Source organism: Colias croceus, chromosome 2 (genome assembly GCF_905220415.1).
Source record: "Colias croceus chromosome 2, ilColCroc2.1".
NCBI classification, from domain to species: Eukaryota; Metazoa; Arthropoda; class Insecta; order Lepidoptera; family Pieridae; genus Colias; species Colias croceus.
Window position 1 is genome coordinate 7,992,846 of NC_059538.1, and position 27,198 is coordinate 8,020,043.

Here is a 27,198-nt window from a genome sequence, read left to right on the forward strand (position 1 = left end):
CATTCTGCACCAAGAGGCTCGGGCCTGACTATCCACTTATTGGAATAATGTTTAAGAAAAGTTGGTGAAAATGTTGAATGATCAGACGGATAAAAGGTCAGCTAAGCATATTATTAATAATATAATGTCTAATAACATAAAAATTTCAGTTTATAGACAGTTAATAACAGATAAGTGTGATAAGCACGCCATCATGTTGTCAGGTGACGGACGAGTCTGACTATTTAATCGGAAAATGAAACTAGTAAATCAAAATTGTTATATATAATTCCTCTATAAAAGAAACTAACTATATTTTACGTTCACAGAAATCATCTTATCATCTAATCTTTATCTTTAACCCGTAATAATTTATGCATCATATTTTAATATTAGTTAATTCCTTGGCAGCAATCTATACACCCTTGTTATTAGGGTTCTTAGTTTACAACCTGGTCACACTACACTTAATTGTTCGAAGTGCGATGGAAGAAGATAGAGTGGTTGTTCCTCACTTGATAAGGAAGGTGTCAGAAGTCAAGACCAGCGATGGGTGAGATTTATGAAGAAGTTAAAAAACCTCTTTATATAACTATGAACATCTGTGAACATCTTCATACATTAGTGTTTTAGTTTTATATCAATTATTATACCTATTATTAGTAAAAGATACCTATAGATAAAAATACTGGGGACGAGGTCTGATAAATGATCTTAAGTAGCCTGACAAAATACAGAAAATGATTAACAATTTACTATTAGGATCAATTGGTTATGGAAAATTTCTAGTCTCGGGAGGGGCTTAAATCTAATAAATTTGGTGGTATTCATCAGTTTTTATGGTACAAAATAGACAAGAATTCCCACATTAATAGCCTTATTGTTGGCAAGATTCATTTCAATAATATCGTTTATTCGACAGAAATCCCGAAAGAGTATAATGCAGACGCATTTCTTAGATTGATCTTTCTTCTTACAAAAATTTGGACTGGTATCAGAGATTAAGACTCTTTTGGATCAAATATGATTTTTGATTCAGCCTAGTCTTGTATCTTGTTTTATACTGCTATTAAAATATACAAGAGGGAATAATAAACGCCATTGGGTAATATATCTATTTTAAAATATTAAGCTCCAGGTTTTTCAAATTGGACTATCGTGACTCAATTTTATTTGCGGACGATATTCTTCGTTCTATTATTAATTTCTTAAGAGCTAAATTTACTCTGAGTGACACAATTTAGCATTCGTTTAAACGCTTATATAAAATTCTGATCCAGAAAAAACATCAGTTATATACCTTCGGTTTATTAAAAATCTATTATATCTATTCAATAAATTAATTATATGGAAAACCAAAGCCAAAATTCTCAGCATACCGTGTGTCATGACGTAGACGAACCGCCGCCACTGCTACCTATTTACGCGAAAAACACTTTCTCACAAATCATTTTAATTGCTATCACACTATAAATGTTGTTTGCCAATTTAAAAAGAAATAAAATCACCTCAACTTTGCGTGCTTACAAAAGCTCGTATAGGTTTATCACACGACTGAGTCCATTTTCATTTGAATAGTATGGAGTGTATTTGATTGTTGGGTGTCCCGAGTGTCTATGAAGCGAGGAGATACGGCAGGCGCGCGCGGGGTCTGTTGGCAGACTGGTTTCGCTGTAGGGCTTCAGTGGCGCGGGGCGGCGCGCCCACGTTCGATACCGCCGCCCCCTAGCGCCCTCCCACATTGCAAAATCATTGAAAAACCAGCTGTTTTATGCCAAAATAATATTACGAGCTTTTTAAATCACACATAAAGATATTTTAGAATGGTTATCAAAATATACCTTTTATATCCCATGATAATATTACTCCTTTAATGGAGACCTCGGAGAATCTCTTGTGATAAAAAAAACAGTAAAAACAGTTTTAAATGTATAACAATATTTTGTATTTTTAGAACGTTGATTACGATAACTACGGAAATCATCATGATTAATGTCGGCTACATTAATACAACAATAAAAACAATATTGTGATTTATCTATCCAACGATAACAATTAAGGATAATGGACGTAAGCTCGCATAAAAGTCTATTAATTAGTTGCATATTAATCATTTAGCGAGATATAAGTAATTATATGAAATAAGATTTGCATTCAAGTGATTACGTATTAATGCAATATACATGTACACATTATAATATGATTTTTATTGTACTGTATAAAGTACATAAAAAATGTATAAAGTATAAGAACAAGAAGCAGAATTACATATTGACGAGTGACCTCAATTAAATTTGCTTAGCAATCTCTTGAATGAAGTCCTGGGTGTAAGATTTGTTCAATTTATAATTTGGATAGTTATTCTAATATGAGTTTTAAAACTTGTAAATAAATAAGTAATTGAGACAGGAGATTTAAGGCCAGAATGAATGTAGAGCTAGGGGACGTTTATACTCTACCTCGATACAAAATCGTATAGTATCATCTTTGTATGAGATTATTTTATATTATAATATTACTGTTGCCGTGTGTTAAAAATAAATAACAATCGCATTGAATTCCAGCTACTCTTTGAGTAAATAAATGTCGGTCGGCCCTTTTTACATACGTGTTCGTTAAAATTATAATACGCCTTCCCTGTTAACGATGGGTTTATTTTTACTCTGGCATTTGTTTCTTTAAGTAGACAGGTAATACAATTTTATAAAAATTACATTTCATAAAGTAGAGAAATTATTTAAAAGAATATATAAAAGATAATACGAATAAAATAATTATTTGTTAAATCAACATCTAGAATGCAATCCATCAGTTTAAATTTAATAAATGTAAAAATCAATTAATCATTTTTTGATATCGTAGAGCTGTTACGATGGCAAATTTGCACTGAAATAAAATATGTAATATATATTTGCCTTCCTTAGAAAAGTTTCTCAATATAGATCGTGGTAACTGAATTGTTTTTTTATTACTATACGATAAGTTCAGCTTAATGATTTGGACTAAGACATAAGTTTAATTTCTGATCTTGCTTTTAAAGTTCTACAGAAGGTACAACATGTCGCTACGAGTACTACGCGGGCGAATCTATTTTTCGTTGTTTTTTATTTATATAAAACACGCTTTGAATTATGACAATTTGATTGCACATGTAACAATTCTTAGTTTTACCTGTGGTTTTACCTTATATTATGATGTTTTATTTTAACAATGTTAATAGTTCAGATTTACACAAACGCCATGATAAGTATTTCAATTTTTCCCCCTCTACCAATATATCCATAATTTCGATTTAGTTTACATAAATATACAAAACATTTTTTTTGAACAACGATAGAAGTGCGAAATTAGAGAAAGAAAGGAAAGAGAAGCCCGCTGTATATATTTTTATCTAAATCTATTAGTACGTGTGTTCACTAGGGAAGCCATACGCCGATTTTATTCTAATCTACCTAATTTTGGCGAAAGGTTACTGGATCAGTCGGATATAAATAAATCTATTGCTGGTAAAGCAATAATGCTTTGAGGATATGATTCATACAAAATATTGCGGATACTTCTATATCCTTACCAAATACGTTTTTTCGATATCAAAGGTAAAACAATATAGTTTTCTTGCTTATTTCGCAAATGCAATGATATTAATTTCGTAGGAAATCGCAATCTTCCTTCAGTAGCTTATTGTTCTCGGGATGGGTTTATTCCGCTTTAATATTATAAAAGTTTCTTCCATTCGACCTGTTATATCTGTTTTATATTAGTAAGCGATGTCAGATTCCACTGTTTGAAGAAAATATTACTACTTTTTAGTTAATAGTGACAAACGTTGCACTATGAGTTGTTTATTTGTTAGAAAAATATTGTCTTTTTTTTGGAATATAATATTAAAATTCTATCTACGGTCTCATTCATCCTCAAACATATTTGTCTGCAAATGCGTTAAATATTTTGCTGAAGTCAAACTTGCTACTATTAACAAAATGCTATAAATATCTATATATTAAAGAGGTAGAAATAATAGATTTCAGTCTGCGGGTTTGCCTATGTAGTCAGAAAATCCCAGGGGAATGAGATGTTTAACCACAGAAAAAATATATAATATTAATATAGAAGCATCTCTAGCCTCTTATCAGACACGATAATCATACCAAAAAATAGCTCCGTTCCGACGTGAAAGAATATGGCAAACAAGGATTTAAGGAAAGGACGTATCGCGTGAAGTCCAATCGTAGATTAATGTAGATTAGAATCATATTAGAATACATACAAAAAATCTAAACGATTTGAAGATAATGTCATTAAAACATAAATGACCTGGTGCTCGAGTTTTTACCACGCAAGCAATTGAAACTTTACCCCATGTCATCTAAAAATCATTAGCCCACAATCAATTCGAAACACGACACCTTTATAATATTTTCATTGAGCAAGCAAACCGAGTTTTTATTTGATGACAAATATTTTATGATTAGGTTGTATTGAACTGATAACTCCCGATTGCACATAAGCGTTTTCCATTTATAGGTATAAATTGGGTATTATATATATCAGTAGCCACTATTTAATTAAAAGACTAAAGAATCGTTTCGAAACTCGATTTCCGATATAAGAAATAGAATGAAACATGATTTAATTTTATACAGTTTTTACAACGCGCTCACTCATAATGCTTTCACACACACAGAATAAGAAGTCGCATATATGAAATACAAGTATACCTAGCGTAACTCAATTGATACCGTGTAACACAATGATAAATAGGTTCCCATAGGTCACGTTAACAACAAGAAAGTTCAAGTAGGATTAGATATTAATGATGTTTTGAATATTAAGCTTCTTCCTTTCTAATTAACTGCCTTGGTGATGTACTGACGTACACGATTTGAGCGGAAGTGAGGGTGAGTATAATTTCCCAGGATGTTTATTATTTTCGAGTAAATACATAGAGAGTTAGAGACCCTCATGAAGTTTACTTCGATTAAATGCATCCTTAACATTCCTGACAAACAATATATATATTATGCAGGTATAATGAATGCATGATGTCATTTAACTGTAATTGCATTTACATATTTAAAATTTGAATTTGAACTGAGAAATAAAAACATTGAAACTGGAAATATTTCTAGATTTAAAGTCAAAAGAATAAAATCAAGGTTAGTTATCCATGCTATTTATACAAACGTAATATTGCATGATAGATACTCAAGCAAGACTCAAGCAAACAAATATAAAAAAAAGAATTGTAGGAACTGTAGGAAGTAATGGAGTTTCGCGAATACGATCAATGTTTAAACATATTTGATGCTTTTATGGTTTAGGTAGTTAAAGTAAGTAGAATTTCCATTACTTTTATTTTTTGGGCCTCAAATATATAATTTAAATACGACATTTCATACTGACTATCAAGCAAAAATATTATTGGGGCTGTAAAAAATTAGAACGCTATCATCAAAATTAAATTAGTACAACTACTTAATACCACTGAAATGCAAAAACAAAGTTATGTAATCTTCATGACAATTATTATTTTAAGTGATGTTACCTGATATTACCTAATTAGTGATCACCACCTCCCATGAACAAGCGCGATAGTTGATGGTAGAGCCAGGTTGTTCGGTGTTCCGCACGTTTATGTACGTAGTATATATCTGTCAACTGTGTTTATAACATAGTAGCTTACCGCCCGCGGCTTCGCCCGCTTTCTCTAAGATTTGAGATTTAAACTATCCTATCTCTCAAGTTGGAACGAACTCCACATGGTGTGCGAATTTTATTATAATCGGTTAAGTGGTTTATGAGTCCATTGAGGACAAACATTGTGACACGAGATTATATATATAACATATGATATGATATGATTATAGGCTCTATTCTTAGAAGCCTCTATGTATTAGTAGTTCGGGATAACAGCACGTGTTGAATCGTTCAGTTTCATCGTACGTGGAAGTAAGCATTTTTATATTAATTTATTTATGTATTTTTTTTAAACTAACAAATTTACATAAAGTAAGTGTAAATTAAACGATAAAATCACGCGTGCTAGGTATTATTAAGAATTAAGTACAGGCGCAAAAAGATGTAGTACATACAGTGGGTCGCATAATTTCCTCGTTCCTTCGTTGGACAGTCGCGTGCAGCCCCGTGATACAATCGGTTCAAGGAACGCCGTTGCACCGGCCGGCCTATGATTACGCCGTACGCGCTCCTATTTTAATGTCATTGTAAAATGTTAATGTTCTCTTTTGCTGGAACATAACTCCTGTATATAGAGAAGAAATAAAGTTGTTAGTAGCCACATTTCATTTGTTCTTTGGCATAGTACCTCCACCTACTCCGCGATCAACGATACAGTATGATGAGATACTTTTCACAACAAGGCTCCAGTCGGTGTTGGTCTTTTCAAATATCATGATACCAAAATAGTTGACTTATATGCGTATACATGCACGTAATAAACTTCATATTCCAACTAATTTTTATGGGCAGATATATTCATGAAAAATACTTACACTTAGCTTCTCCGTATGCGTAAAGTGATAACGATGTGACTCTCCATACTTTCCGGTTTTTGAATCAAAATGAAAAATAACTTCTCAAAAACAATCCTTCCAGTATAAACGAAGCTTAACTGCATAATATAAGTAAACGGTGTCGGCATTTATGCAGGAAAGTTTAAATTACCAGTCTACCTGGCTGGAGTCCCGTGACGATACCGCGTGCATTATAAATCGCATGCGGCATGCCATACAACAAACTCCTATGTAAATCTAGCTATGCCACTGCAATATACTGGGCTAAACTTTATTTTACGTACAGGTAATTTCATCGTGCATAACCTAGATACAATATAGAAATTTAAGACACACTTCAGTTGTTATCATACCTATTTGGAAATGTTCACTCTATAATTATTCATCATAGATAAATGTCCAAATGTCCTGAAAGAGTTTAACTAGGTACATATACATTTAAAAACTTCATAAATCTAACTACAACCTACTATAATTACTGATCTTGTGTACTGATAGGTAGTTGAAAACTTAAAAAGAATAATTAGGTAGGTGTATAGTTTTAGTTCTATTTCAGTGATGGCAATCATCATTATTACAGTATGTACCTACCTAGAAAACAGGTCAAACTGAAGAATTGCTTATTGAAATTAAATCAACTGGCAACTATATAGCAGCTAGCACAGATAAAAATAAGGGTTTTTCTTACAGTTGGATGGAAGTACACACGCTTGTAAAACATATCAATGCGGTGGAGGCGTTGGTCGAAACATCGCTGAAGCTTTGTGGCGCTTACGAAACGGACGCACTAAACTCCTCACCGCAGTAGGCGATGATGCTGACGGAAAATATTTACAAAGTATCACACCAGGACTCGTTCTTGAAGGTATTTGTATTAATATACCTACTTGCTTTTCGTCTCAATCTATACATATAATAAATCTGTAGAAGGGTCAATTCTGTACATTGAAAATATTGAAAAAATAAATACCAACTTTTACTGGATCGATACCAAACCCAAATATGTGATTAAATAAATTTTTGTCTGTCTGTCTGTCTGTCTTTCTGTCTGTCTGTCTGTCTGTCTGTCTGTATGTGAAGGCATCACGTAAAAACTAATGGTTCGATTTCGATGAAACTTGGTATAATTATACCTTATTATCCTGGGCATAAAATAGGATACTTTTTATCCCGGAAAAAAAACGGAGAAAAAATAAATCTTAATTTTCCTTAAGCTAGTTAATAATAATCCCGGTCCACGAAATTCACCGCCCTATCTTTTCGTTCTTTTGAAAAACCATTTAGGATATTGATTGCGATTTTCTTTTTTTGCATCTATAGGTAGGTAAATTAAAAGCCTGACACTAGTTTCAGAGATCGTACTTACCGCTATGTTTTTTTCCACACTTTTCGCATACCCCTACGCTACTCCGCTTGCAGTATTTCGTGCTACGGTATATATATACATATATACGGTATATACACCCTGTATATAGGTATACAGGGTGTAATCGTTAAGTGTGCACAGGCGATTATTCCGTAACTGTTACAGATATCAAAAAACTTTAAATTGATATCGAAAGTACTTAACATAATGAGTAAAATGGCCATAATAATTTTTTAAAAATAAAACAAGAAATATCTAAAAAATTAACACGAGACCCTCCCATACATTTAGTATGAGATATGAATATCGCCTATACAATATACATTCAATATGAAAGATTATAGCTTTTTCCTATTTTTTTTTTTTTGTTTTCTGCTTTAACTACTTCGCAAATTTGAAGGAAAGTTCATTTAGAAACTTTAAATTGAGCTCCTTGTTCGCTCCTAGCTCCTAGCTCGCTTGTGCACACCTAACGATTACACCCTGTATACCGTAGCATGAATAATCTTAAAAAAAACTCGAATTTGTATAGATTTTACCTCATGATTTATAATAGCTTATCATCATTAGCAACCCTATATAGACTTTACAATTATTAACCGTAGGTAGGTTTACTGATAATTTCCCTACATCCACGATCCCAATAAATGATTACTATTACTTTTTTTTTTTTTTTTTTTTTTTATACATGATAGGCAGGCGTTTGACCACTATCCCGCCTGATGTAAAGCGGTGATGTGATCTATGAAGGAGCACGCCTGCCTAGAAGAAGCCTATTCACTCTAGACTTGAAGAGCTGCAGATTATAATGGTCCGGGAATACCGACGATGGAAGAGAATTCCACACCTTCGCAGTTCGAATGAAAAATGAATTCGCATAACGCTGAGTGCGTGTGTGCGGTATATCGACTGCGAAGGGATGGAGTTCCATTCCACGCCTAGATGTCCGATAAAGAAATGGAGAAGGTGGAATAAGGTGGTGGAGTTCAGATGCACATTCACCAAAATGTATTCTATAGAAGACCGACAGACATGCAACTTGTCGGCGGTGATCCAGACTTTGGAGGTTACGACGAATCAACGAGGGATCGGCAATAATTCTGCAAGCTCGCCTCTCGATGGAGTCCAAAGCTCCAAGGTGAGTTTTGGCGGAACCTGCCCAAAGATGACTACAATACTCCACACACGACCGAACTTGGGCTTGATACAGTTTTAAAAGCTGTTCCGGTGTGAAGTAATGTCTCACTTTAGCAAGTATTCCAAGTTTTTTGGCTGCTATATGGGCTTTGGACTCGATGAATTGTCCGAAATTGAGACTTGCAGAAATCGATACACCAAGTAGATCGAGGCTGTCAGTTAATGAGATCGGTACATCACAGAAAGATGGAGTTAGATGGAGAGAAGTCCGTTTGGCAGTGAAAAAACACGCTTGTGTTTTTTTCGCGTTAAACTCTACCAGATTAGCGTCACCCCAACTAGCGACGTCCTGTAAGGCTGAGTTCATACGCGTAACCATGGCCTGCCGCTCGGATTTGGTGATGATTTGGGATGCTTGGGCATTGGACAGATACCTCTCTACAACAGTAGTATCATCTGCATATCCGAACATGTTGGGTTTGAGAAGGTCGTTTATGTGCAGAAGAAATAAAGTTGCAGAGAGGACGGATCCCTGAGGAACACCGGCATTAATAGTCATTTCATCTGATGAGCAACCATCAATAATGACACGTATCGTGCGTTCTTTCAGGAAATCTTCTATCCAAGCACAAAGGACATGGGGAATACCGTACGCTGGAAGCTTGTTCAGTAAGCTAGCATGCCAAACCTTATCAAATGCCTTGGAGATGTCTAGAGAGACGGCCAACGCCTCTCCATGATTCTCCAAGGCTTCGCCCCATTGGTGTGTAGCGTGCGCTAGAAGATCGCCAGTCGACCTCTTTTTGCGAAAACCGTATTGGCGGTCGCTGAGGAGGTCGTTGGCTTCTAGGTGTTCGAGAAGTTGTTCATTCAATATACGCTCCATAATCTTAGAGAGTATGGAGGTTATTGATATTGGCCGATAGTTCGTGGGTTCAGCACGATTACCTTTTTTGGGCACAGGTTGAACGTTTGCCACTTTCCAACTCTTGGGGACTATTCCGGATTTTAAAGATAAGCGGAAAAGGCGTGTGAGGACAGGAGACAACTCTGGTGCACAGTTCTTAAATACCACCGCTGGCAAGCCATCTGGTCCGCTGGCTTTATTCACATCTAGATTACGAAGGGTTTTAAGAACTGTCTTTTGTGTGATATGTATGTTAGACATATATGAGCCACAATGGGGAATTATTGGTGGAAATTTATTACCAGAATCTAGACGCGAATTATTTGCAAAAAGTGATGCCAGTAAATCGGCTTTTTCCTTCGCGCTATGTGCCAACGAACCATCAGATTTAAGTAACGGTGGTAGTGAAGGACGACAGAAGTTAGACTCGACAATCTTGGCAAGAGACCAAAAAGCCTTACTGCCTGAAGGGTAGGATATCAGTTTCTTGCCAATACTCTCAATTCGGTCGAATCGGGCTTTTTTGAGCACCTTTTTGCAGTATTTGGCGGCCTTATTAAATGCCCTCTTTTTCGAGCGCAGATCTGGAGCTTTGCGTAGTCGAGCATCGACCCAGGCTTTATAAGCTAAGAACTTCCGTTTCTCTGCGGTGATGCAGTCGGAGTTAAACCAAGGTTTAGCTTTGCCATCGAAGTTAACGTCTGAGAAAGGGATATAATACTCCATTCCCTGACGAATAACATCAACGACATTATCCGCGCAGCTGGAAGGATCGGACGACGAGAAGCAGACTTGTCGCCATGGATAACTTGCAAAAAAGTGACGCATCTCTTCCCAATCTGCTAACTTGTATTTCCATACTCTCCGCTTATAACTGGTGGTAGTGTCTGGAGGAGGATAGTTTGATACAGTCTTAACCAGACAGTGGTCAGATGAACCTAATGGTGCAGTGACTGATACTGAGTGTCTGTCTGGATCTGTTGTTAACAGGAGGTCGAGGCAGTTTGCTGTGTGGTCTTCGATGTCAGGAACACGTGTCGCTTCATGAACCAGCTGGGAGAGGTTATGAGTCAGTGCAAGGTTGAAAGTTTCTCTACCCGCATGGTCGGTCTTTTGGAATGGAAATAGCCATTCGGCGTGACAGGCGTTAAAGTCTCCCAGAAAGACCAATTCTGCGTCAGGGTACCGACTTCCAATAGCATCAGCAGCTTCACTGAGGTAGTTAAGTAACCTAGTTGTCTCAAAGTCACCACTGTGCGATCGATATACACAGGCATATATAATTTTATGAGTGCCCATGTCCACCATTGTCCACAGGACTGAAAAACTGGGCTCTTCAAGTTGACGAAGACGCAAAAGGCAAATATCATCGCGAACATAAACACAAACTCCGGCTTTTGGCTTGAAATTGTATTCAATAGAATAGCCTGGATACTTCAGGTATGTTGCATCAGCGGGGTTCTTAATTTGCGTCTCCGTAAGGAATAGTAGATGCGGCTTCTCTGTCTCAAGATGGTGATGGACTGAAAGTAGATTAGAGTGCAAGCCTCGGATGTTGGTGAGGTGCACTTTGAAAGAGAGGAAGTGCAGCCGCTGTAAAACCTTATTTCCTTTATGAGACTTTTTCATCTTTACTTTTATTTGTTTGGTAGAGTGAATAGGCGGGAACTGTTGGTAGTTGAACGAGGCTTTGCATATAGAACCACCCGAATGCAGGCAGGATCTACATTGATGGGGTCTAGTTTGGAGACTGCGGGGACGCCCGAAACCCCCCGAATATTGCCAACGGGTCCTCTCCTCCGGTCGCCAACCGGCACGTTGGAGCCAACTCGGGATTATACACAGGCGGCGGGGCAGCCTTTCACGGGTGGCTAACCCGCTAATTGGGCCCCCTACAACCTGCGGTCGGCCAGCGGTAAACCGTTTCTTCGGATCCCGCTACCCTCCAAGACTAGACGCCAGATGCAGAAAAGCACTGCTGCACTGGATTCGGTTCTTAAATGCAAAGCTACTGTTCAGACCCAACCATTCACCAGAAGGGATTCACCCAACATCATGCCGGAACACGACGAATCGCTTGGCGGCAAGGCTTTGTTGGGTGGGTGGTAACTAGCCGGGACAACTGTCTTCCACCAGAATGTTCGGTTACTCGTTTGGCACAACCCGGGGGACACGTGTAGGGAATCGAGAGTTAAAACCTACGGACGCGAGTAACATCGCCCCCCAATTACCAAACAAATAGCAATTTACTTACTAAATTATGATGAATGCAATAATAATATCTAGTTATTTCTTCCGTAGATTGCACTGCAAAAGAAGCAAGAACCGCAACATATGCAGCCATGTTCGATAAAAAAGGAGAATGCTTAATCGGATTAGGGGATATGGAAATTCATAATCATATATCGATCGGCCTAGTAAGTTCACGTTACTATACGAAATAGCTTTGCGAATATCGCTTCGGACTTAGCATATAATTAAAATTATGTTCTCTACAAGAATTTATTATGTTTGTTTTTTTGCAATGATTACGAAAAGGATTTTCAACTATAATCCTATATCCGATAAACTATCTACTGGACAGATTTGGATGAACGCGCACATTTCATTAATTTTTATTTTCTGAACAGTTAATTTGATTTCGAAGGTAAACAAACATTTGGATGTTTTAAAGAAAGCGCCGCTAATAGTGATCGATGGTAACATACCTCAAGATACAATGGATCACGTCTTGCAACTTTGTCACCAGCACAATAAGCCAGGTAAGACAAAAAATAATTGTTAAATTGTAGAAATTAACAGAAAACTGTTGGTAGAGCAGAATCAAGGCAATTTATAAAGGCGGCGGCGGTGCTCGTCTCGGCTCCATCCATATAGACGTCTCTTGTTTTCAGTTTCTTTTTATTATACAAATCCAAGAAACCAGTATATTTAAACATAAAATTGTAACAACTGTGAATCCCTACTATTTTAATTTTATAAATGCGAAAGTAACTCTGCCTGCCTGTCTGTCTGTCAGCTTTCCCGCTTAAACCTCTCAACCAATTTTGATGAAATTTGGCACAGACAATCTTTAGACCCGGAGAAAGAACATGCGCTACCTTTTATTACGAAATATGTACCACAGGCGAAGCCGGGGCGGACCGCTAGTATGTTTATTATAATAACAATATATGAAATAGTAGTACATATTTATCATGAATACAAATCTTCTATAATAGCATAATAATTAATTAATTAACTATGGATAAAAAATGAAAAGAAAATCTCTTTATTAAAAATATTTTTATTTCATCCCATAATACAGGTTACATCATATTTAAAAAATAAAATACAGGTATTTGTACCTTAATCGGACGGATTTAGTCTAGATTATATCCTAGTCTATTTCTTAGTGACAAACTTAATTTCAAATACCTACAAACTACTGGTGTAAAAACCTTGCACTATTTTCTACGTAACAATTGTTATAATTGCTAAAACTAAACATAATACACTTGTATATAAAAAAAAGAAAACATTAAATGCAATTACTAGAAATATTATGTCGATTCATTCATAGTCAATTTGCTAAAACAATAAAAGAGAATACAAATTTTCAGATCATTTGGACGGATAAATTTGTGAGAAAGATAAGTTCATTTTGAAACATTAAATAGGTCAATTGAAGTTGGCTTTATCAATTATGACACTATCATATCAATAATATTATTGGTCATTTTTAGAGAGAAAATCTTCAAAGTTATCTTCAAACTAATAAGTGATAACGCCACTTTTAGATGGCAAACTTTTTATTGGGATTTTTCTTAATAAAAAGGGAAATGTAAAACTATTTGTGCTATTTTATTCAAGAGGGCAAACAGACAAATTACTTGTAAAGTGGTTAAGCTAATCTTTGCATAAGAATATAAAAAAATATATCAATCACAACGATTTTTCAAGCATTTTACGTGCCACAGTGTAGTAGAAAACAGTTACTTAATGCCCTCAGGAATTTGTCAAAAATCTAACTTCTATAAAAACCAATCTGCTGCTGTTGTAGCTGACCACGCAGTTGGTGCAAGGCATGCTCAGGTTGGCTGTGCTGCATTTGTCCAACTAAATTTTTAGCTTCTAAACGCAGCTCATATAATTTGCGAGACTCTAAGAAGAGCAACACTGCTGCAACACCTGAAAATAATATGGAGGAAACTTAATAACAGTCATAGAAACAAGTACTTATTATAAAACTATGCAGATGTAAAGCAATTTAGATTAATTATTTTGAATTATTATCTCATAGTACCTTTACTGAGAAAAACCAGCAAGAGGCAGTCATAAATAAATAGAATCAATTGATGAAGTATGCAACATTTTATTAAACAGCAAAAAAAATCAACTGACTGACTGACTTACCGAATAAAATGAATGCAATAACAGCAAATGCGTATGACCATGATAGAACATTGAATGCTGGGTACATAAGCCAGTCACGGCGATAGCAGTTTGCTCCAAATATTACCACAGCTAAGAACAGGAAGGCACCTGCAAAAATAATATCAATGTAGTTGGTTTTTAGATTCCTTTTTTTATAATTAACATGCTTAATGTGTTTAAGATTCTTATTTTATCAAATGTAGTGTTGAATGTTAAATTGACATACATCCATACTAATATTATAAATGCGAAAGTAACTCTGTCTGTCTGTCTGTCTGTTACTCAATCACGCCTAAACTACTGAACCAATTTGCATGAAATTTGGTATGGAGATATTTTGATACCCGAGAAAGGACATAGGCTACTTTTTATTGCGAAATATGTACTACGGGCGAAGCCGGGGCGGACCACTAGTATTCTATATTCTGAATACTTATATATCGAAGAAACATTATGAAATGTAAATCTTGTTTATCAAAGAACAATAGACGATATATATATTAGATAGAACAACAGATATAAGTAATTCAAGAAGGTGAAGAATGCAATTAATACTCTATATGAAATTTGAACCACTACCTGGTTTAAAGTTACGTCATTTACAACATTTATAGTAAAAAATACTTACTTGATACAGCAATCATAACAAAAGCAGATGAGACATAAATCCATTCATATCTTAATACAGGCCGGAGTGGCAGTCTTATAATCACACAGGCTAACAGAACTTGAGCTGAGAATGACAGAATAAATGCCAGGGTTACAAATGCCTGCACTGCCATCAACCAGCCAGGTAATAGCCATTCACGGATGACATAGTACTCCTAGAAATTAAGTATAGATTATATCAACTATACTTACATAAACTATGATGTATATCGAAAATCTATGATAGAGCATAAATTAAAACTTTATTAAAAGAAATGCTATTGCATAAACACTGTTTTATGATATAAGACACTAAGATAAAATAGTATTAAACATACTTCACTGAAGATATAATGACATCCATGGAATAACTTGTCGAATTGGTAGGATGGGAAGCGAAAACGATCGAAACAGTATTCCCACAAGCCCATGTGTTTAAAAGATGAAAACATTTCTGGATAGGACTCTATCCAGTATGGTCCAGCGAAGGATAAGAGCAAAAACAATCCCGCGACATAGGTTATTGTTGCTCCTATCAACGTAGCATCTGAAAATGAAATAATATTTACGATTAAGTATTGAAAATATGTAGTAAGAAACCCTTACATTTTCCGTAAAAAAGTTCCGATGAATATCTTCAAATCTACGGGACGTTCATATTATTGATATTTAAGAAAAAGCAATAATCTGAAACTAATGTAAAGATATTTTTCAATAAATGGGCGTGCCCGAAGTTAACTTACTTGAAGCCTTCGGATATTCGTTATTGGCAGTCATGTTTATATACTTAATCACACATTAATAAAGTAATTGAATAATTATCCTGGTTATTACAACATGAATAAAAGTTAAAACACCGTTTGTTATTTATCAACTGCGGCGTCTTTCAGTTTCTATTTGATAATTTCAATGAAATTTAATCTGTCAAAGTCTCGATTCAAAACATAAAATGTTGTCATTTGTCAGTTGAAATAAATTATTAACGTCGGATACGAGTCTTTTTGTGTATGATTTTGAATGGACGCGATTTTTTTCAGATAATAAAAATAATATTTTCTTAATGTGCTTGAATCAATATAATTAAACTTTCTTCTGTGAATAAAAATCGATTAATAGTAGCGACGCATAGAATCAAAAATGGCTTCTAAAAATCGTAATACCTTGTGTCCTTAACATCAGCAAAACCGTATCACTTTTATGACCATAGCGATGATAGCGATGCTTAGGGGATACAGAAGCCTCCGCATGGCACCTGAGTTGAGCCAAATAAGCCTGTCACTTTAAGGATGTATAGCTTTTTCTGATTTTTTTAAAAATTGGTGCAATACTTTAATCATCTTTATGTCTACTCTTGTATTGGAATAAGTATTTTTCTCGAGTCAGATTAATCATACCCTGTGGTCATACCAATGCATCTTTTTATGTAATGCTTTTAATAAGCAAACAGTGAAATTTATATAGAAGTATCCAGAAGAAGGGTAAAGAGGTTTTCTCTAAATAAAAATCTAGAAATTAAAGATAGAAAAAATTTATTTGAACTTAAAATATATCTAGCTGCACATTTGTATAAATAAATTACAATGATTGTAAATTCTAGTAATTAATGCATTTATGTATTAGTATATTATAGTTAAATAAACTGGATATTATCCCTGGTTAAACTTGAATGAGGTTTCAAACACCATTTAGTGGCAGTGATTATATTTTTCAGGAATGAGTTTTTTTTTTTTTTTTGCAAGAACAAGACAGTTAAATATGCATTTTCTTTATAAACTTTTCTTACAATATACAGTTGTTGTACAGTTAGATATTATGTAATGCATAAATACATTATTCACAAGTTAGTTTTAGCTGCAACTCTAAAAGAGCATATAATATCCAGTCGTTATATTATTTTTTTAACGATCCAATGGCAAACCCAAATTCAGACCATAGACACAAAGTCTAACAGAAGTTCTGTAGTTAGTGGCACTAGACACTGTTAATTTTACTATTATTAATTAAAAATTAAAATACTATTATTGTTTTATCAGGATGTGCAAAATATCTTATAGTAAATGGACGGCACATATATCACCTCAAAACTTAAAATAAGAACACGCATTGTTCGAAAAAATAAAAAAATCCAAAAAATTGGTTTGGACGGAATTACAAACATGGAAACAAGAGTCTTATAAGTCTTATTTATATTAAAGCGCACACTATCATATTGTGCTATCAGGCACTGTCTTTTATATCTTAACAAGTACATTTAATATCTTTGCAATAAATCTTAACAATAGTTACGCACTACAAAATATAACAGTTTTCATTGAGGTGCGTCATTTTAAATTGTGTGTTAGTCAGATCCTTTTATAAGTCGTTAATATGAAAAATCTAATATATATTATGATATTAATAATTGTAAGTTTAAGAGATTCGGATTTTATACTATAAAAAATGTATAAATTGTACCAAAATGTACTTACTATAAAGTAAAAACACAAAATAAATATAAAAAATGTAAAGGCACGTAATGTTATCGGTGGATTTTTATGAATAATAAAAAAAATAGAATAAAATAAGTAAACCTATTTGTGAAATAACGAAAAAAAGTAGTTTCCAATTAAAATTATATAAATGTAAAAAATGGACGCAATGTGATGTCACATAATCTTAAAAGTTAAAAATACCAACAGTAATACATATTCTTAAGGCACCATAAAAGGACGGTACTTAGTTGTGATACTATGTTACGCTTTAGTTTCCTCCTCTAATTCAAAGCGGGCTTGCGACTCCTTCAGTCTCCTGCGCTTTTTAGCTTGAATATTTGATTCTGTGAGGAAAAGTGCTGCCGTTATCAGGCAAGCAATTGCTCCCACTACACCCAAACCAAATGACCAACCTGGGAAAATACATTTTTTTATCTATGATGTCCTACCAACATTTTTATGTTAAGCTTCTAGCTGAAATAATTGATAAAAATAAATATAAATACTTATTTGAATATAGTGTGTATTACCTAGATAGTTATTAGCATGATCTGGCATCCAACCATCTGTATTCCCTGTACAAGCAAAGACAATAACAGCTATAGATCCACTTAGACCTGAAAATCGAAAAATTATTAATTACATACAATCAAAATTCACGAACACAATCTTCGTAAAATATTATTCGAAATAAATACCTGCAGTCAGCATTATATATCCTAAACTTTTGATAAGTATAACGAATCTTTTTTGATCGGGCCCACAACACGTGAAGAAAATGATCACCATTATCATAGAAATAAGCACGCCCATCAAACATATGGTGAAAAAGAACTGAGTTGCTATCATGAATCCTGAAAGAAAAAAAATGATGTTGTTAAATACAATTGATATAGGAATTGAATACAATTATGTACTTCTAACTAGGTACTATTCATTGATAGGCAATACTTTTTCTGTTATATTCTACTAGCTTACCGCCCGCGGCTTCGCCCACTTTGTCTAAAACCTAATAAATTATATACTTAAACCTTCCCCTTGAATCACTCTATCTATTAAAAAAACCGCATCAAAATCCGTTGCGTAGTTTTAAAGATTTAAGCATACAAAGGGACATAGGGACAGAGAAAGCGACTTTGTCTTAGAATATGTGTATGTAGTGATTGACTTAATTTTTTTTTTTCTTTTTAAACTGCATTTTTTACTAAGAACTTACAACACTTATCGTGATATTTTTTCAAATCATTTATAACATGAATCTAAAACAACAACAAATGACATACATAATCATGTGGATTTTCAATTGAAATCGATCTTAATAACGTCAATTAACCTTCATCCGGCACGTAGTTAATTCTAATAAGAGCACGCATTGCGTGGACAAAGACAAACGTATTATGTAATTAAGTTTCTGTCTGCAAAAACAGATAAAATATCTACATTGTATGGTCATTTTTTAGCATATGTACTGTTCGGGATTAATTTTTATTCTGATTGTAAGACTTCTTTGATAAAATAAAATATTATATAAACAAATATTTATTTGAAACCATTTATGTACATATGTGTTATATTTCGCAAACACCAAATTTTTGGGAGATAGTCATGTCAAGCGTTTTAAAAATATTATTTAAAATATACGATAGGTATATGCAAATAATGTTATAAATTGAAAGCTAAAACGTTTGTGCCCTAGTATTGTTAGGCGTTATGCAATCGAGGCACGATTCAATTCCCTTCAGACACAAACACTATGAAATAGCCTAGAAGTGTTTCATGTCAAGAACAGGCTACATAATGTTATGCAACTCCTGTTTGTCCCATTTTAATAAATTCTGATATCAAAATAATTGTAAATTAACTTCTAAAATAACTGTTTTATATATGAAATTAAGACGGCCAGACAGGTAACTTATTTAAAATTGATGGGCCACAAACTATGACTCAGTTCAGAACAATAATATAATGTTTAACACTGTTACAGTAATTATACTATATATTCATTGTCAGTATTATGTTATGATTTGTGAAGTACATTTTCAATGACATTGAAAAGAACTTGTTAATTTTATTTTAGAACTTTAGACGTGAGAACTCTGAACAATGCTTTATAAAGCGGATTTTATAATTGACCCTCAATGAACTCGTCTCAAATCCAATTTTCCAGCAAATTATCTATACATATAATAAATCTGTAGAAGGGTCAATTCTGTACATTGAAAATATTGAAAAAATAAATACCAGGGGGTGTTACTGGATCGATACCAAACCCAAATATGTGTTTAAAAAAATTTTTGCCTGTCTGTCTGCCTGTCTGTATGTTCAGGCATCACGTGAAAACTAACGGTTCGATTTCGATGAAACTTGGTATAATTATACCTTATTATCCTGGGCGTAAAATAGGATACTTTTTATCCTGGAAAAATACGTAGAAAAAAATCAATCTTAATTTTTCAGTTTTATCCATAGACGTTGTTCTGTAGAACCGCGAACACACGTTGCGTATAGGCCTAGCCGTATTTGGGTCCAATATATATTTATAAGATATCATTGTCAGAGTTACTCAAAATGAAGAAATAAACCATCCACGCGAAGACCGACATCCGCGCGGACGGAGTCGCGGGCAGAAGCTAGTTTAAAATTTAAAAACAAAAATAATGAAATTGACGCATGTCATTGTAAAGTTTTTGTTTTAATAAATACCACATGTATTTTTAATAACTACCGTCTACCGGAGTACATGACGTTTTTATTGACTGCAAGGTTTGTTTTTGTTGTGGAATGTTTTGAATAGTTTATTTTATGTACATATTTATAATCTTTTTATTACCTGGAAGCAAGTAACCACGTATTCTATCGTATCCTGTAGTGAAGGGATCATACACCCAGCGACAACCCACAAAGAATCTTCGTTGATACTGATCCAATGGGTCGGGTAATGATCGAAAGCAGTGGCTCCAGAGTCCTAACCTAAAATGATTAAAAAAAATCAAAACATAATTAAAATAGGTACCGAATTTAGCTATTAACATTATCAATTATCATTAATACAATTTTTCGGGGTACTTTATGATAAGCAGCAGATACTCTTATGGTCTTATATTCTTCCCGTTTTTGGTTGTTTTTGGTTGTTATTCAATTTGCTTTAATATGGCAATTATGTTTATTAAATAGAAAAATTATTAGGGTTTAGTTACCGTTCCATTTTAGCCCCGCGTATTCTCTCGTCGCTAACGAGCCAGTTGGGCGTGCCGAATGCCAATGCCACCGTCACAAGGGCGATGACAAAAACGGCAATGCCACAATTGCCAGCTAAGCTTCTGTTCTTCATTGTTTCTGCAACAATCATTTATAAATTTAAGATGAGTTGTAACTAGTAAGATATAGATTTTTTAACTGTAAAGTATATTTTAAGGAATTGAAACTTTCTCTGGAACCCCAAGCTTTAAACTAAATAGGGTCATTGCGCCTGTTCGCGTCCACCTGCCTATTCGCGTCCATTTTGCGGATATCTTTTAGAAAATTCACGAAAATAAGTATACTTTATATAAAATTGTTATAAAAAAATTTCCGATAATACCTCAATGTATAAGAGACATGCACACTTATTCAAAATATGCCTGCGCACCGCCTATCCTATTTAAAAAAAATATTTAATTTGGCTATTAAACGAGAGAGCCAAAACAACGCAACAAAAAATAGTGCGCAGCGTCGCGTTTGACGGTAAGTAACTTATTGTTAAATGTGAATTTTTGAATATGTAACTGTTTCTTTACTTTGCTAACAAAACATGGAATAGTATGGATTATAAATCAGCTTATTTCTTTTACAATTAATAGCTAAAATAAGGTGGACGCGAATTACTACACCGAATTGGTACAACTTCCATTTTGCGTCCAAGGTGGGCGCAAATTATACCTATAGTGCATAACAATAGAACATATTGCGTCCACATTGTTTTTCATTACGTAGCAATGAATTGTTTGTTAAAATATGTAATTTATAATAGATTGTAAATTTTTTACTAAGACCACAAGTTGATAATTTAAATTTTCATTCAAATTAGCAAATTTTTATGCTATTTTTCATTTTAAAATGGGTATTCCAAGAATGAGACTAGTATCTTTGAGAATGAGAGTCAATAAGTTTGTGGTTAAAAAAATAATATAAACAAAAAAGAAATTTAATTCATTAGAAACTAAAAAATAGGGTAGAGGTGTAGGTAATCTTAATAGAACTGATTATTATTTATTTACATAACGTAACGTTGTTTTTTGTTACTTTTTAGTTCTATTTATGATGAAAAGATAAATATAAATAAGTTTTTCCAGTTTCCTTACAGTGAATTATATTAATAATAATGTTGATTTTAGGGTTCCGAACCTCAAAAGGAAAAACCAGAATCCTTGTAGGATCACTTTGATATCCGTCCGTCTGTATGTCCGTCTGCCGGTCTGTCTTTCTGTCAAGACGCTTTTTCTCAGTAACGCGTTCAGGTATAAAGCTGAAATTTATATTGAATACTCAAGTCTACGGTCCCTTGAAGCAGTGAAAAAATCTAACTTATAAGCCAAAGAATTCAAAAGATACAGCCGTTTATGCTGCAAATTTTCGCAAATTTCGACATTCGCAAGGGAATCGAAACCTACAGGGTACTTTACGTGAACACAGACACTTGAAGTTTGGTACGAAGCAACGTCTTATAGCACGAATAAGGGAGATATTGAAAAAATAATCATTTACAGTTAAAACATATGAAAAAAAAACAGGTTAATACGGAACCCTCGTTGTGCGAGTTCCACTCGAATTTGGCCGGTTTTTATTAAATAACTATATTCGTAAATAAATAATTTATTAAAATCTAATTTTTATTTGCATTAATCTGATAAAATATCACCCAATATACTCTTAATTCTTTTTCTAAGCTGGTGGACGCGAACTGGTCCACGGGTGGACGTAAACTGGAATTTTTGGACGCGAACTGGGTAAAACGCCTAATTCTGCTATTTATCTAGATAAATAAAAACCACATGATATTTCCAACACAATTGAAAGTAAATCTTATAATAGACTATGTAATGAACACGTTACATAAATTTTGCGTTGAAATTTGTTCTGGAACATTTTTATTTTCTCCTTCAAACTTTCCAACTGCACTAAGTGGACGCGAACTGGCGCAATGACCCTAGGTACACTAGTTAAAGGGTCCTCCTTCAAGTTAACTTCATAGTACATTGTGCTTGGTGCTTGCTCTGTGTGGAGTTGCGGACCTGCCGATTGTTAATTGATTTATGCAGTCAACAAGAACTAATTGTTAGTCTCCTAACACTTTAAAAACAAAAAAAGGTGTTAAATTTTCACGAACAAGTACTTGACAAGCCGCCTGCCTGCTTCAACCACTTTATAAAAGTTAATAAAACAAATAAAGCCTTAAACTTCACCATGTATCACCAAAGGGGAAGGGGGATTAAAAATGGGCCAAAAAATCACGTGATTAATGGACGGCCCCTATACAATTAAAAAAAAAAAACTGGAGGATAATTGTTCAAAAAGCGCTTGTTGGATAGACTAAAAGATACAAGGTAAATATATCGGATAATTAAATTTAAATCGTAAAACAATTCACACAGAGCTTTTATGGCTGAGTGTCATTTGCAGGCAACCTTGGTATACATACGTAGACCATTAACACAGCTTTAACTATACCAAAGTAATTTTACAAGACAAGGCTAATACAAAGATGAATACCAAACATGTAGTTTCGTAATAGGTATACGTTAAATGAATGGTGGAGGTACCTTTGGTTATAATCTACGTAACATTCGCCCAGAAACAATGCTAAAAAGTTCACACGCGTTAGTCACTGTGAGAACGACTGTTCTTAATGTTCAGGGTTGAATTGCCGAAATACGTCGATTTCAATTCAAAATCAAAAGCTGATTTTTAAAGAAATGACGAATTTTACAAAGTTTTAAAAAACACTTCCGTATATGGATTAAGAATAAGTCCTAAGCATTTAAAGATAAACCCCAATTTTATTTCATATTGGATGTGTACTGGTTATAAACTATGAACTTCATTTCCAGTGAAAAAAATCTTTGTTACTTTGACCATAACAGTTAATATGAAAAATAATAAGGAAATAAAAAGACAATTTACATCCAAGTGTTCATCAAGAGAAATTAGAGAATTTGCTTGGGCAGATTTTAATTGAATATACCTAGTCATAACTTTTTTATCTAAATAAGTGCAATAAATTAATACATGCCCCCAACCCCAATACAATTCCAATTTAATTATTGAGTTAAAGAGGAAGAATACATCCCAAAATGGCTAGATTTGAATGGATTGGGTAGTGGAAAGTTTTGAGGTTTTGGGAAGGGAACAAAATATTAATTCTTAGTTTTGCAATATTTCGACTTATTTTTCATATTAACTACTATGGTCAAAGTAACAAAGTTTTTTTTATTGAAATAATTCAATATAAAATAAAATAGGAGTTTATCTTTAAATGCTTAGGGCCTAACTCGACATTGTGAATAAAGAAGGCTATTAACGGAGAGTGGTACATCTGACGTCTGACCACCAAGTATGTAAGAAAATACATTCTGTAGGTGGCACTCAGAGACTGCTGCGGTAAAGCTTTTGCTTGCATAAAAAGTATCTCCGCTGTGGTGGTGGGAATGGGGGGTTTTAGATTATTTTCGTTACAGAATTTCTCAACGCCCGCAACAGAAGCTATGCTTAATACAAACATTTCATTATACTTTACAACTTTATCACAGTAAGGCCTTTTGTTAAAATGATAAACAATAACAATTTAAATAAAAAATCAAGCAATAAATTAATATTAATTTGTAAATTATCTCTTTGTTTATCACAAACATAATGAAATATATTAATTCATTAATGAATAAATTTGTAGTAAGACAAAGTAATATGATTTTTCTGTCAATTATATGATCTGTAACTACTAAGTATCTTGTTTAGAATTTCAGGTTCCCATCTGAATAAATAGTTGACCTTAATTCTGTGTAGCCCTTTCTACTATTAAGATTCATAAGAATTTTTTAAGACTATTCTATATCAAAATATCAATTGAAATCTAGCAAAAAGAAAGAATTGGAAACCACAAACACACAATAATAGATAAAATATTTTTTTTTAATTATGAAATAAGATTTGCAATAAAAATAACTTATTAAAATTGAAAAATTATATCACTTTTAAATAGTCCATTTATGGAGTAAGGCAATAGCTTAGAGGCTATAATATGTCAACATGCTAAGACCAATAGGAATGGAGCAATGCGGGTTAAACCATGGGGCGCAGCTAGTATTCAATAAACCTAAACATGTATATTAATTTTTTAGAAATTTTAACGAATACGATAAATTGATTATAACGATGTATGCGCAAAATAGTTTTACTTGTTTCTCCACTTTCCATAAAAAGTAATTTTGTAGAAAAATAAAGCTTGTTTTTATGAATGATGGTTTTAACATAAAGCTGGGAAATCCAACAATATTGTCTTGTTAATCTGTACTTTCATTTTAAAACCTAAGTTTTGATTAAAAATGAACATTGATATTATAATTTCCTAAAATTCATCACTGCTCTAACCAGTCATAATTAAAGGTACAATTTTATATAGGTACTTTAGCGTTAAACAATGAAACATTGTGTAAAGACTCGTTACATTTTAGTTTTCTTACCTGTGTTGATTCAGTCACAATATAAACTAAGAATCTGAAGCAGAATAGGAAACAACTTTTACGATTCTTCTTACATAGCCGATAATATATTTATGTAAAAACTTTTTGAATCTAGATATTATAACATACTATTGCACTATTTTTTATTGCAAAATGCACTGTTATTCGCACTGAATAATCTTGAGTAAAGTTATTTGTAAGTATAAACTTTAACTTAAAACTTAGTCACGTCTTTAGGGTGGAGCCAGGTGTAAACAAATCAGTGCCACTGCCTAACGAAATCTAGTGTCTACTACTCTACTGTCTATTGTCTGCAGTGCAGACTCACAACGAAGCACCATAGACCATAGGATTTTGGTGTATTTCTGTGGTGTACAAGAAGCTTATAATATCTTATACACTGGAGATTTCGGTATGAACATTTGACGTGTAACAAGAAAATTGTTGTGTTTTATCACTTTCACACCTAACTTGGTATTGCCACTGTTAATACGAAGTTTTCCCAAGGCTACTATGTATGCCGTAATATTCTGTGCAAAAGGTTAGTTTTTGTACATGAGTTTGTTGATAAATTGCCAACAACGTCATTCAGAAGCATTGTTTGATGAGACAATTATTATTTATGCTAAATAAAATAAGTATCTGGACCAATTATTAAAAAGCGATACTCCCTGATTATGGGTAGTTACCATAATAAAATTGTAGCAACTCTCACTTTGACAATATGGCATAAGTGTCAAAAAAATTGCGTCGCTTTGAATCTCAGAGCAATAAACCTATAGAGTACTTGTATCGAGCGTATACAATTTACATATATTTGTTTCTCTCTATCTAAAGAAAACGTCGTATGAAAGAATGAGATAGCTATAGACTACAAGCTACGTTTCAACATAGTCATGGCACCATTTTTACTATAGGTACGTATTTAGATAGATAGAATGTGATAGTGATGGGATGTGCTTCAATCGATAAAATCGTGAATGCATTTTGCATTTACGGTTTCGTGAAATAATAAATAATAAAAAAAAACAAAATTAATAATTAATTCCAGTTGAATACATTATTTGTTTAATCCTACGAATATAATAAATGCGAAATTATGCGAGAATGGATAACTTTCTCTTTCACTGCTGAACCGATTACAATGAAATTTTGTACATACACACATAGGATAGATTTTATCCCGGAAATCCCACGTGAACGGAAACTGTGCGGGATTTCCTTAAAAAACGCGGGCGGAAAGCTAGTATATTATAAAATAAATTTTAAAATTAGAAATGTACCTAATTTAAAATAAAGATAGAAAGGCACAGTCAGCATGAAGGATGAAATTTGGAAAAATTACTTTTTATCCCGTAAATCCCACAGGAATGGGAACTATGCGGGTTTTTCTTTGAAAACGCATGTATATCAAGTATGTAATTCAATAGTAGTTTCTCATCTATGAGAACTGTCATTTAATCAACCGTTTGATTTTCACATAGTTACACAAGTAACTTATGTGTAAAAAAAATCCAAATAAAAATTCACTCTCTTTAATCAAATGTATTTATTACAGGCAAGAAGCTTATATCCTCTAATACACTGGAGATTGCACTATGACCATTAACTTGAAACAAGAAACTATGACATTCAATGACGTCAGTCATGTTATTTGTCTCTTTCTGTCGAGTGACCACGCTGGTTTGTAAAGTCAGGATTTTTCAAAATAGAAAAAACTAAAAATCATGGTCTATAAATAATAACGACATATATTTTTAACAGTATTTATATTATAATATTATGGTCATACTTTATAGGTAGGTACATACAATTTTAATTGGTATAGAATGATAGTTATAAATAACTTTTGGCTACAAAGCTTGGATATGAACCGATATATAGCATTAACATCCTTTGTAAATAGAGGAAAGTTGTGTTTTGCATCAGATGCTGTTTACCAAATTGTTAGCTACTCAGATCTTCTTTTTAAACGCGTTGCTTCGACGGGTCAATTTCAAGCCAGAATCATCAAAGAAAAACTGTT

The 27,198-nt window shown here is 33.6% G+C and overlaps 4 protein-coding genes across 8 annotated transcripts in view; 1 reads left to right on the forward strand and 3 right to left on the reverse strand.

Moving 5' to 3' along the window:
* The window catches only part of LOC123701000 (CD63 antigen-like), a 50,082-nt gene extending 48,453 nt beyond the window's left edge, over positions 1 to 1,629 (reverse strand). For 2 of the 4 annotated variants that reach the window (XM_045648422.1, XM_045648418.1), the window contains exon 1: positions 1,488 to 1,629. The gene's annotated coding sequence lies outside the window, so the exon portion shown is untranslated. Of the gene's footprint in view, positions 1 to 1,358 lie in introns of all 4 variants that reach the window. The other 2 variants (XM_045648410.1, XM_045648407.1) reach the window with 1 other exon arrangement.
* Positions 1 to 27,198, forward strand: part of LOC123700968 (pseudouridine-5'-phosphate glycosidase) — a 104,198-nt gene that overhangs the window by 71,188 nt on the left and 5,812 nt on the right. The window contains exons 8-10 of one of the 2 annotated variants that reach the window (XM_045648365.1): positions 7,203 to 7,377; positions 12,224 to 12,339; positions 12,570 to 12,684. In XM_045648365.1, coding sequence (XP_045504321.1) covers positions 7,203 to 7,377; positions 12,224 to 12,339; positions 12,570 to 12,684 — 406 coding nt within the window. Of the gene's footprint in view, positions 1 to 7,202; positions 7,378 to 12,223; positions 12,340 to 12,552; positions 12,685 to 27,198 lie in introns of those variants that run through there. The other variant, XM_045648373.1, reaches the window with a different exon arrangement.
* Positions 13,193 to 15,902, reverse strand: LOC123701019. Its single transcript, XM_045648429.1, has 5 exons — positions 15,730 to 15,902; positions 15,325 to 15,533; positions 14,967 to 15,162; positions 14,318 to 14,446; positions 13,193 to 14,092 (listed from the first exon to the last, which is right to left on the reverse strand). The coding sequence occupies exons 1-5, from the start codon at positions 15,761 to 15,763 to the stop codon at positions 13,929 to 13,931; spliced, it is 732 nt and encodes a 243-aa protein (XP_045504385.1). The 5' UTR covers positions 15,764 to 15,902; the 3' UTR covers positions 13,193 to 13,928.
* Positions 16,499 to 25,458, reverse strand: LOC123701049. Its single transcript, XM_045648463.1, has 6 exons — positions 25,173 to 25,458; positions 20,655 to 20,793; positions 20,288 to 20,427; positions 18,156 to 18,311; positions 17,988 to 18,074; positions 16,499 to 17,870 (listed from the first exon to the last, which is right to left on the reverse strand). The coding sequence occupies exons 2-6, from the start codon at positions 20,786 to 20,788 to the stop codon at positions 17,719 to 17,721; spliced, it is 669 nt and encodes a 222-aa protein (XP_045504419.1). The 5' UTR covers positions 20,789 to 20,793; positions 25,173 to 25,458; the 3' UTR covers positions 16,499 to 17,718.

What these genes read in the sequence shown, in the direction of transcription:
- LOC123701019 (XM_045648429.1), bottom strand. Translation starts at nt 15,763, where the DNA reads ATGACTGCCAATAACGAATATCCGAAGGCTTCAA. An exon ending in GTCATTATATCTTCAGTGAA is followed by an intron (nt 15,163 to 15,324) that starts GTATGTTTAATA and finishes CTTAATTTCTAG; the next exon opens with GAGTACTATGTCATCCGTGA. An exon ending in TATTGCATTCATTTTATTCG is followed by an intron (nt 14,093 to 14,317) that starts GTAAGTCAGTCA and finishes TATTATTTTCAG; the next exon opens with GTGTTGCAGCAGTGTTGCTC.
- LOC123701049 (XM_045648463.1), bottom strand. Translation starts at nt 20,788, where the DNA reads ATGAAGAACAGAAGCTTAGCTGGCAATTGTGGCATTGCCGTTTTTGTC. An exon ending in ATATATAATGCTGACTGCAG is followed by an intron (nt 18,075 to 18,155) that starts GTATTTATTTCG and finishes TTCGATTTTCAG; the next exon opens with GTCTAAGTGGATCTATAGCT. An exon ending in TCATGCTAATAACTATCTAG is followed by an intron (nt 17,871 to 17,987) that starts GTAATACACACT and finishes GTATTTTCCCAG; the next exon opens with GTTGGTCATTTGGTTTGGGT.